The sequence below is a fragment of the Drosophila sechellia genome, chromosome 4 (assembly GCF_004382195.2).
Source record: "Drosophila sechellia strain sech25 chromosome 4, ASM438219v1, whole genome shotgun sequence".
Classification (NCBI taxonomy): domain Eukaryota; kingdom Metazoa; phylum Arthropoda; class Insecta; order Diptera; family Drosophilidae; genus Drosophila; species Drosophila sechellia.
The window spans coordinates 664,466-674,580 of NC_045953.1; the positions used below are offsets into that span (position 1 = coordinate 664,466).

The following is a 10,115-nucleotide window of genomic DNA, read 5'->3' on the forward strand; positions in this document are numbered from 1 at the left end:
ACGGGGAGGCCATTAGAATTGTAATGGGGTTCTATATTAATTAGGCCTTCGAGTCGACTTGAAATATTTATAATTAAAAAATTATATAATATATAATATATAATTTTTATATAAAAATTATTATAACTACTGTAATTTGAAACATAAATTTTCCAAAAAGAAGACATAACATTGAGAAATAAATATTTCATAAAAATAATAATTATTTTTTAATTTCATAAAAAAATAATAATTTTATTAATAAATAATAAAAATAATAATTTTATTAATAAATAATAAAAATAATAATTTTATTAATAAATAATAAAAATAATAATTTTATTAATAAATAATAAAAATAATAATTTTATTAATAAATAATAAAAATAATAATTTTATTAATAAATAATAAAAATAATAATTTTATTAATAAATAATAAAAATAATAATATTTCATAATAATATTTCATACAAAATAATAATACGTAGTAGAAAATAAAAATTAATAAAATAAATAAAAATATGAAAATAGTTCGTTGCAAAAGTCATATCGTCAGGCACGAAGTGCGGACACAAGCAGTCAACAACCATTGCCTTATTAATTTTTCTCACGCCGCAAGCTGAATACCCTAATGACAAATATTCTAATATAAAGTCATTTTCGAAATTTATTTTGTGATGTACATAGATTCGTCTATTACTATTTCTAAGCTTCATTTAAATAATAATAACGTTAAGGCCATGCAAAACAAGAATTTTTCGCATGGTGCCAATTGATAAAAATAATATAGATTTAAAGTCAACGAACTTCTAAGGTGAAGGGCATATTTTGTCAAATTTACAATACATGAGCATACGTGTGCACACATACAGTTGTATGCTATCACTGTATGCGTAGAAAAGAGCTGTTTGCTGTAGCGCTCTCCGCTCTTTCTCTCTCGAACAAAAATTTAAGAGAGCCTGGAGCCACCTCTAGAGCCACAGCCAAAAAATCGCGTGCCAAAAATTTGTATGGCCGTTACGCATCTTGTTATTCTAGTGTCTTTGGCGTTACGCTTCTTGTTATTCTAGTGTCTTTGGCGAAACCTTAAATACCATCATGAAATGGAATAAATCTATTTAGCTGAATTCTTGAATAAATATTCATATTTCTCTTATACACTTCACTCGTAAAGTAAAAGGGCTTATTAAAAATTTAATAATTTGGAAACTACATGAGTAAAATACTATGCGATTTATATCAGATAAAACAGAAAGTAATGTAATTTCAAGCATTCTTTTTAAACTTGCTACAGCACAATATACCGAAAGCAAATATAATAAAAAATAAATATAGAACCTTAGAATCAAACTAGCCCAGCCTTACTAATTTTTGGCAGCCAGAGGAGTGCTTCCCGACATCAAAACATTCACTGGGGCAGACGGACGTATCTACTCGGCTGGTGATTCTGATCCTGTTACATTTTTTTCAACGAATTTAATAAAATAGGAAATAAACCAAAAAAAAAAAGACGATTTTGATATGCAATCATAAACAGCAACAAATTGACTTTTCCGTTAACTAGAAAATAGTTTTCATACTGTTTATTAAATTTAAGCCAAGGCGTATTGTCGAAAACGGTTCAAAACCGAGAAAAAACACTTTATAACAAAAACGAAGATTCTTTGTCACTATCTTTCTGACTTATACATGTGTATGTATAATATCGGCAACAGAAGGGCTTTTAGGAAGATGTACTGAGAAACGGACGGACGGCTGGCTCTTGACACTGTCTGCACATTATTTACGATCTTTTTACTGAAGTTTAAATTTACTATTTAAATGATAATAATTACATGCGATTTCCCGCTTTAACCATCATACAACCTTAAATAAGAATTGATCCGGCTATTTTAGCTCTTTATAATTGTATATGTATATATCTTGAAGAAATACGCATACATCGATAGATCAAGATAAAAGTATCGGAAATAAATTATTATATTGTGTTCACACATTTCCATTTCATATACTCAGCACAAAATATATACGAAACTACAAAAACTTTAACTTTTTTAATACTACGTTATAGCAACCCTTTTTAAGCCATTGCCTATCATATAATCAATTTTATTACAGTCAACTCCAACTTAATATGCAACAATATGCATTGGAAATTTTCACAGTCTGTAAATATCCGTCTATAAGCGGATCATTTCAATTGTAATGATTTCTCAATCCGATAACGGTTTCCATTCTGTTGCGGGTTTTTCAACGATTACTTAAGATAATCGATTGCCATTCTTATCAAAAAGAAAACGTAAATGCCCTAATTGAAAACTAAAGATTTGGCCACACTTTAGAAAAAATATGTATACAATTAAATGAAAATAAATATGAGTTTTGAATTTTAAGGCATCACTATGAGTATTGCCGACGTGGAGTATGAATATGTTGTGTTAAAAGTAAGTTTGATATAAAGTAGGACTATGAACCGAGTTCTTGTTTTTACCATAAATAGTTCCATTCGTGTGAAATCGGTTTTCAGCGTTACAAAATGCACTTATTCTGTTTCAGATAAACGGTTACGATATTAGTCATTTGTCGAGGTATGAAGCGGTTCAAAAGTTCCTTCAAGCTAAAGAAACCCTTGTTGTAGAAATACGAAGACAGAAACACAATGCATTAGATTTAGAATTAAAACAAGGCTCCAATGCCAAAATATCAAAAGTGGACAAACCCGAAGAACTTTCTGTCTTAACTGACAAGTCAGCAGAAGCGACGATCACAGCTGCCAGTGCCTCTCAAGAAATAAGTTTCCCTTCTTCAACATCGTTGAAAGAAATCGATACGAAAACTCCTGTGGTTTTAACTCTGCGGGCTAGAAGTCATGAGGATCGTTTGGGCAGTCTACAAGCCGCATCGAAGGAAACTCAAACCCAATCTGTCGTTCGCATGGACGTTCTAAAGGATAACGATTTGGGTAAAACAATTACCGACAACTTCATAGAGCATGAACACCACTTGTTCGAACAATGCCTGGAACCGGAAATCGACATTGAGGTATTTACCATACATTACTACAGCAGTACCACAAAATTGTTGTTCTAGTCTGTCCTACGAAATCTAGATGGCAGTACAAGTAGTGTCGAAGTGCACTGAGGGTATGTGCGAAGGCCTATTCTAAACCGGATAGAATGGAACAGTAAAAAACAGTACTAGTACCAGTAGTTTTTACCCAAGCATTTTATTATTTTAGCAATGGCATGACCTACGAATCAACGACAAGGGAGCTAATTGCATTGCTTTATTGTCCAAAAAAGAAGAACGAACGAAAAGAAGAACTAAGTGTAATGAGTAAGAAAAGAATCGCTTGCCACCTCTCTTGACAGAGACTGTGTGCAGAACAAAATACCACTTTGTGTTTTCTTTATGCCCTGCTCATTGCTTATCAGCAGCAGACAATTAAAGTCTTGCGATTTTATGAGCATTTGTGTAGCGTTTGCGAAGTGCAAAAATTTTAAATATGTAAAATATGTACATACGTATGTATGTTGCAGTTTTGTTATACTTATTGAGGGAAGACCAAGTACCAACAAAAGCCATCTGTAGACTTTAAATGATCAATGATCAAAAATATCAAATAAAATAAATATATATTTTTGTGAGATGTAAGGTAGTCACCTTTTGTACTCCAGTAGTTTATTTCGAGAGTATTCGCCGTCTACATAAATATTATTGTAACCGGTTTATTTATAACAGATCCTAAAGCTGTCAGATAAGTGTGTTGGGATTCAAATTAATAGTATTGTTTTATATTCAACAGGAAGTAACGCTTGTTAAAGGTGTTGAACATTCAAGCAGCAATCAAATCGGGCTCATTGTTACCTCCTCTGGACTTCAGCAATCAAGTACCGACACCGATAAACTACGTAACGTCTTAGAACAAAGTGAGGATGTGTTCATCAGTGGTGTACAACCGGAAAGCATAGCCTATCGTGATGGGCGCCTTCGACAGGGGGATCAGATTCTTCGTATTAACGGCTTGGATGTTAAAAACCAGGAGGAGTTAGAAACTCAAATAGCAGGGAGTAGTACATCAGTAACGCTACTAGTTAGTCGAATTATATACCCTGTAAGTTAAAATTTCTAAGAATACAAAAAAAAAAAAAATTCAAAAATAATTCTTAAACACTTAGTTCATAACTATAGTAAGGGGTTATACCACTGTAGAGTTTATTACGCTAGAAAATGCACACGGGGGGCGTCAGCTGCCATTGGACCTGAAACGAATGTTCAAGAAATTTTATAATTTGCTGCCTATCACGTAACTTCCCGTTGTTTATTTACACTATGTACTGTTCTTATTCTCTTAGTCAATCTGCCTCTAATTCTATCGATATGCATAGGTGAAACTAAGAGTTTCCAGTGTGGGAAGATGAATTCTACTATCTGCCCACTTTGGCTGATGGCCTGGCGACGCCCTTACCTTATTCGCATACGTTTACTAACGATTTCCTTTAATGAATCCTCAGAATAGTTTAATAAAATAGGTGCTTAACCAGGTTAATATTATTTACCCACATTCCATCTAGAAGAAATGGGAGTTGGACTATAAAGTTAATAACGATATATATAATATTTGAACTGGAAATGTCAATATTTTTAATTGTAAATATATTTTCGATTGTATTCATGAAAAAGACAAATGGACGAGTGAGGAATTGCAGAAAAATAATATTTACAGCTGTGTTCAAAAAAATAGCAGTGCGATGGAAACTAAGAAACACAAATGTGTTTCTCCATGTCCCTTTTTGGAATCCACTTTTTTTCCACTTATTTTTGTAAAATGGAATATATAGATATAGAAAAAAAGAAAATCCCGTCAGTTTTTCATGTTATCCTTTTTTTATTTACATTCTTGAGCAAATTCACCACTTTTAGGCTGTTCATAAGAATAGCAGTCTCTGGTTTTGTCCATTGTAAAGTCTCGAAATGATCAATATTTTCTAAAAAGTGAGTTTGGTTAAGTTAATTCGTATATTTTAAAGGGCAATAAATTAAAAAAAATTTAAAAAATTTTATTTTAGTGGGTAGAGGGCGCCACTGCTCCCAGGAGAAAAGAATGTTAATTTTTAAGCTTAGAAAGGAAGGAAAAACATATAAGGACATTCAAAAAACCCTTGAATGCTCTGCCAAAATGGTATCCAATGCCATTAAATATGAATGGAAGCCCGAAAACCGTGGTACCATACGTAAATCCACAGATATAGAGGATCGGCGCATAGTTCGTTACAGCAAAGTCTATCCTTTTGCATCCTTTGGGGACATAAAGTTTGAGCTGAACTTGGGAATAAGCGACGTTACTATTCAGGGATGACTACTGAATCAAAATTTAAGTGCGAGGAGTCCATGAAAGGATCTCCTACTTAGCCCTAGGCATATTAAGGCAAGGTTAAGCTTCCCTAAAACCTACCTAATCTGGCCAGTCTCCAAATGGCGTAATATCCTTTCGATTGATGGGTCAAAAATAGTGCTATTTGGTGGAACTGGTTCACTGCAAAATATCTGATGACCTCCAAACACGGAGTACCACCCAAAACACCCACTGATGACTTTCAATCATGGTGGACCTAAAATCCTGGTATGGGCTTGTTTTTTTACAATGGTATGAGTCCATACCATATGATTTATGGTATTAGAGACCAAAACGCATATGCAAATATTCTTAGTGATGTCTTAATGTCATATTCTGAATATAATATTCCCTTAAAATAGACATTCCAACAGGATAATAATACGAAACGCAGAAGCAAATCGGCTAAGAATAGGTTCACCCAAAATAGAATAGATGTAATGCTGTGGCCAGCATCATCTTCCGATTTAAACCCGATTGAAAACCTGTGGGGGGACATTAAACAATATGTGTCGAAGAAATCCCCGACGTCTAAGGCTCAGATTTGGCAAGTTGTGCAGGATGCATGGTCAAAAATACCCCCCAAACGTTGCCAGGACCTGGTGGACTCCATGTCGCGTGGGTGTAAGGCTGTGCTGGCTAACAAAGGCTATCCAACCAAGTATTAGGCCCTAATTAACACATTAAAAAGAAAAACTTAGTTCGTTCTAAGTCAATTTGATTTTTTTTTACTTTTTTTCATAGCACTGCTATTTTAGTGAACACCAGAATTTCTGCCTATTATGTTGTTTTAATCTATATTTTCGAAACTATTAAAGAAATAAAAGTGAAACATTTGCTAAATTGTTTGAAATTAAATACTTAACGATATTATAAAAAAAATTTGACCATTAAAATTGTAAATCATAGGAATTTTTTAACTTAAACTCGCAGGTCCCAAGCACTGCTATTTTTTTGAACACAGCTGTATCTATCCAAAATAACAGTCTACAGTTGTGTGACCCATTGAGAACCGATAAAAACCACTTTTATTAATCAAAGTTGCAATATTTTGGAACAAATTTTTATAGGAAGACGATGATGACGAAGATATACATTTTGAGTATGCTAATACATTTCTGCCAGATGACTATACAAATGTAGTGGATAAACTGGACAAGGTTTTGTTAACTCACGTCCAGTCTTTGGAAGAACTATCCCATGAATCCGCTATGCAATCTGACAAATGCTATCATATACCAGAAAAGAACTCATCTGATTCAAATGTTAAAATATCATCATTGGCGAAAAATATCATTGAGCAATCTACCAAGTCGTGTAGTAAAATAAAGCTTCGACCGAATGCAAGCTTGAACTATAGAACAAAAATCAATCAACCTTTAAGCCAAGAAGAAGTTCATCTGCAATATGAGTACGATGAAAGCGAGCACATTTACGAGACCATTCCAGAAGATTCTGAAAGTGAACCAGTGTATTGTTCACCGTACCAACGTTCAAACAAGACGTCAATAGGTTGTTGTGCATCTCCAATAGCATCGAAACCTGCCGAATCATTAGAAACAACAATGCAACAACAAACTCAAAGAGTCGCCCAGTGGTTGGGCTTGAAGCCACAAGCCACATACCAGAAACCTAGACAAACTCTAGTTGGTCGACCCCCGCCGTTGAAATTAGTACAGCAACCTGCGTGTAGTCGTGTTTTTACCTTGCGAAGCACCTTAACCAACACAAGCGCATCCAGCAGTAGTGGAGTGGCATACAGCTCTTATGGACAAAATAATGTTGTTACAGGGAACGCCGCGGCTCCTGGCGAAGAGGTCGATAACTCCTCAAGTGCCTACAACACTGGTGGCTCTAATAATAGCGCCTCCCCCCATCAAAATACTACAAATCCTGATGAAGGCATCGCCACTGGTCGCAAGCTAGATAGTACAGTTATTGATAGCCCCAATGATCATTTGGATTCCCCAGGTGTAAGCAGTATGTTGCTATTACCATTCGGCAAGTCTGGCCGTATCGGTCTATGCTCTTCCAATCTGCCAACAGCATATGTCAGCGGTATGCACTTCAAGTTAAGGAAAAAATAACAATTATATTTTAGTTGCAAATAGTAGGTAGCGTCTGACATATCAGGCGTGTTTGAAAACTCTTCGCCTTTTACTTTTAAACTTTTGACTTAAATGGTACTAGGCTCGTTAAAAAGCTAGTAAACGGTTGAAGAAAATTTCAAACCCTGTAAAGTATATATTCTTGATTACTAGACGAGTCTATCTGGTCATGTCCCTCTGTCCTTACGAACGTTGAGAGGTCGGGAGCTATAAAAGCTAGAAAGTTGAAACTAAAGGCTAATATTTGAATTGGAAAAGTCAATATGTTAATGGTAAATATGTTTGCGATTGGATTCAAGAAAAAGACTGAATGTTGTATCGAAAGTAAGTGCCTACATTGAGAATCGATAGAAACCAGTTTTATTAATCAAAATATAAAGTTCAAAGGTGTAAATGTTAACTAGTTGCCATACTTGGGAACAAATTTTTATAGGACGACGATGATGACGAATACATTTTGAGTATGCTAATACATTTCTGCCAGATGACTATACAAATGTAGTGGACAAACTGGACAAGGTTTTGTGAACTCACGTCCAGTCTTTCGAAGAACTATCCCATGAATCCGCTATGCAATCTGACAAATGCTCATCTGATTAAAATGTTAAAATATCTTTATTGGCGAAAAATATCATTGAGCAATCTACCAAGTCGTTTAGAAAAATAAAGCTTCGACCGAATGCAAACTTGGATTATAGAAAAAGCTTCAATCAATCTTTAAGCCAAAAAGAAGTTCATCTGCAATATGAGTACGATGCTCTCACGGAAAGTGAACCATTACATTAAATATTTTTGGCAAATCGATAGAAATTTACACGACTTATAAAACTATGAAAAATATCAAAGCATTTTGCAAAATTGTGGACGATGCAGTTTTTGGCAACAAACATGGCAACAAATTTGCGTTGCGAATATGTCTCTAGACTCTGTATGCCGTATCTCAACCTTCCAGCTTCCTGAGATCTCGACCTTCATACGGACGGACATGTCCAGAACGACTTGCCTATTGACACTGATGAAGAATATATGTATATACTTTATATGGTTGAAACGCTTCCTTCTACTTGTTACTTGTTACTACGAATCTACGCTTTTACTTCACGAGTAACGGGTATAAAACGATTTATCATTTTTGCCCTTATAAAAAATTTCTAAAACAATTAAGATTTTCAAACTTGTGCAATATTTTCCTGAACATTACGTCTAATTACAAGATTTACAAACTGAAAACAATCTATCGTGAAATTGATTTAATTTCCATTAATATTTTCCACTTCAGAGCGGTATACCAACGTTGGGTCCGAAAATGAAATCCATCCACTTAAAAGCGACATTGAAATACTAAGAGTTAAACAAACTGATGATTCCTATAGCCATTGTCCACAGTTTAACGCCCCAAATTTGAGTAGTTACCACTTTGTTAGTAGTCAAGAGGTAAGTACACGTTTAATGTATGTGCATATGGTAAGATGGTATTAGTAGGGGATTGAAACGCATGGATGACGATGATTTTAAAAGTTCAGGGTTAAATATAATATTTCATTTGAATATTACACAATCTATCTTAATAAATTAAGTATCATTCATTGAAAATATACAATTTTCTTACAAGTTTATTTACTGAATTATTTTCTTTATTTTCTTTGGGGTTTAAATTTAAAACCTGTAAGGTCTAGACAAGTCAGGAAAATTTATATTTTTACCTCTTTATTTACTGTTTTATACTACTTTTTTTCTGAGATCATTCCATTAAAAGATAACATGAAAAGATATTTTAAGGTTGAAAAATGTTGCATCAAAATAATGTACACTTCTAAAAACATTGTACATTTTCAATCAAATTCAAAGGTCAATTTAAGTAGGCCAGCAAATCTATTAAGTGTATCTTATAAAATAGGCATTCCATTGAATATATATTTTTGTCAATATTCTATAAAGATATGTAATAATTCTTTTTGTGAAGGTTGCAAACAGATGTCATATTTCAACAAGTATACAAAAAAATGAAACTTTTCTTAACGGTGAAAGTGCTGAGGACATACCCATGGTATGGAAGGTTAAAAGACGACCAGATGGAACGCGGTACATAGTAAAACGGCCAGTTCGTAATCGACCCCAAGTTGCATTTCGGAAAAATATGCGCTGCAACGAAGATACCACGACGGAGGAGGATACAATATCTGAAGTAAAAATAGGTCGTTATTGGACAAAAGAAGAACGTAAGCGGCATATCGAACGAGCTCGAGAGAAGAGACATCATCAGACGCAACCTCAGCAACAATAGCCACAGTAACATTTTCCTTTTGGAACATTTAAAAATTACATAGCTTTAACAACAGTCTTAAAAACACAAATTAGATTCACTGTCGAAAAATTGTATTTGATTTAATTGTTTGGACGTCACCAAAATTTAAAGAGATTATCGAAGTGCATAAGCAAGATTTGTCACAATTCCATTTTAAAATTTTAAAATCTAACTATGTAGGCTTGGTATTTTGTGATGTGACCAAATTGAAATAAAACGTTTTGGGGGTCGTTATAAAATTCAAAAACTAATTTGTATCGGGTTTTTGTTGTAAATTGTTCCTATACTAGTTATTTGTTTAAATAAACCCCACAATGCGTATAGTCC

The 10,115-nt window shown here is 33.9% G+C and overlaps 1 protein-coding gene across 1 annotated transcript; it reads left to right on the forward strand.

Annotated features, from left to right (window-relative positions):
* Positions 1–2,310: 2,310 nt before the first annotated feature.
* LOC6619477 (slo-interacting protein 1) lies at positions 2,311–10,039 on the forward strand. The gene is made up of 6 exons (XM_002043656.2): positions 2,311–2,424; positions 2,537–3,022; positions 3,786–4,094; positions 6,446–7,433; positions 8,763–8,917; positions 9,447–10,039. The coding sequence occupies exons 1-6, from the start codon at positions 2,383–2,385 to the stop codon at positions 9,765–9,767; spliced, it is 2,301 nt and encodes a 766-aa protein (XP_002043692.1). The 5' UTR covers positions 2,311–2,382; the 3' UTR covers positions 9,768–10,039.
* The last annotated feature ends 76 nt before the right edge of the window (positions 10,040–10,115 follow it).

Excerpts from the sequence above, each read along its gene's own strand:
- LOC6619477 (XM_002043656.2), top strand. The coding sequence starts at position 2,383 with ATGAGTATTGCCGACGTGGAGTATGAATATGTTGTGTTAAAA. Across the intron at positions 3,023-3,785 it reads AACCGGAAATCGACATTGAG|GAAGTAACGCTTGTTAAAGG; the intron begins GTATTTACCATA and ends TATATTCAACAG. Across the intron at positions 8,918-9,446 it reads ACTTTGTTAGTAGTCAAGAG|GTTGCAAACAGATGTCATAT; the intron begins GTAAGTACACGT and ends CTTTTTGTGAAG.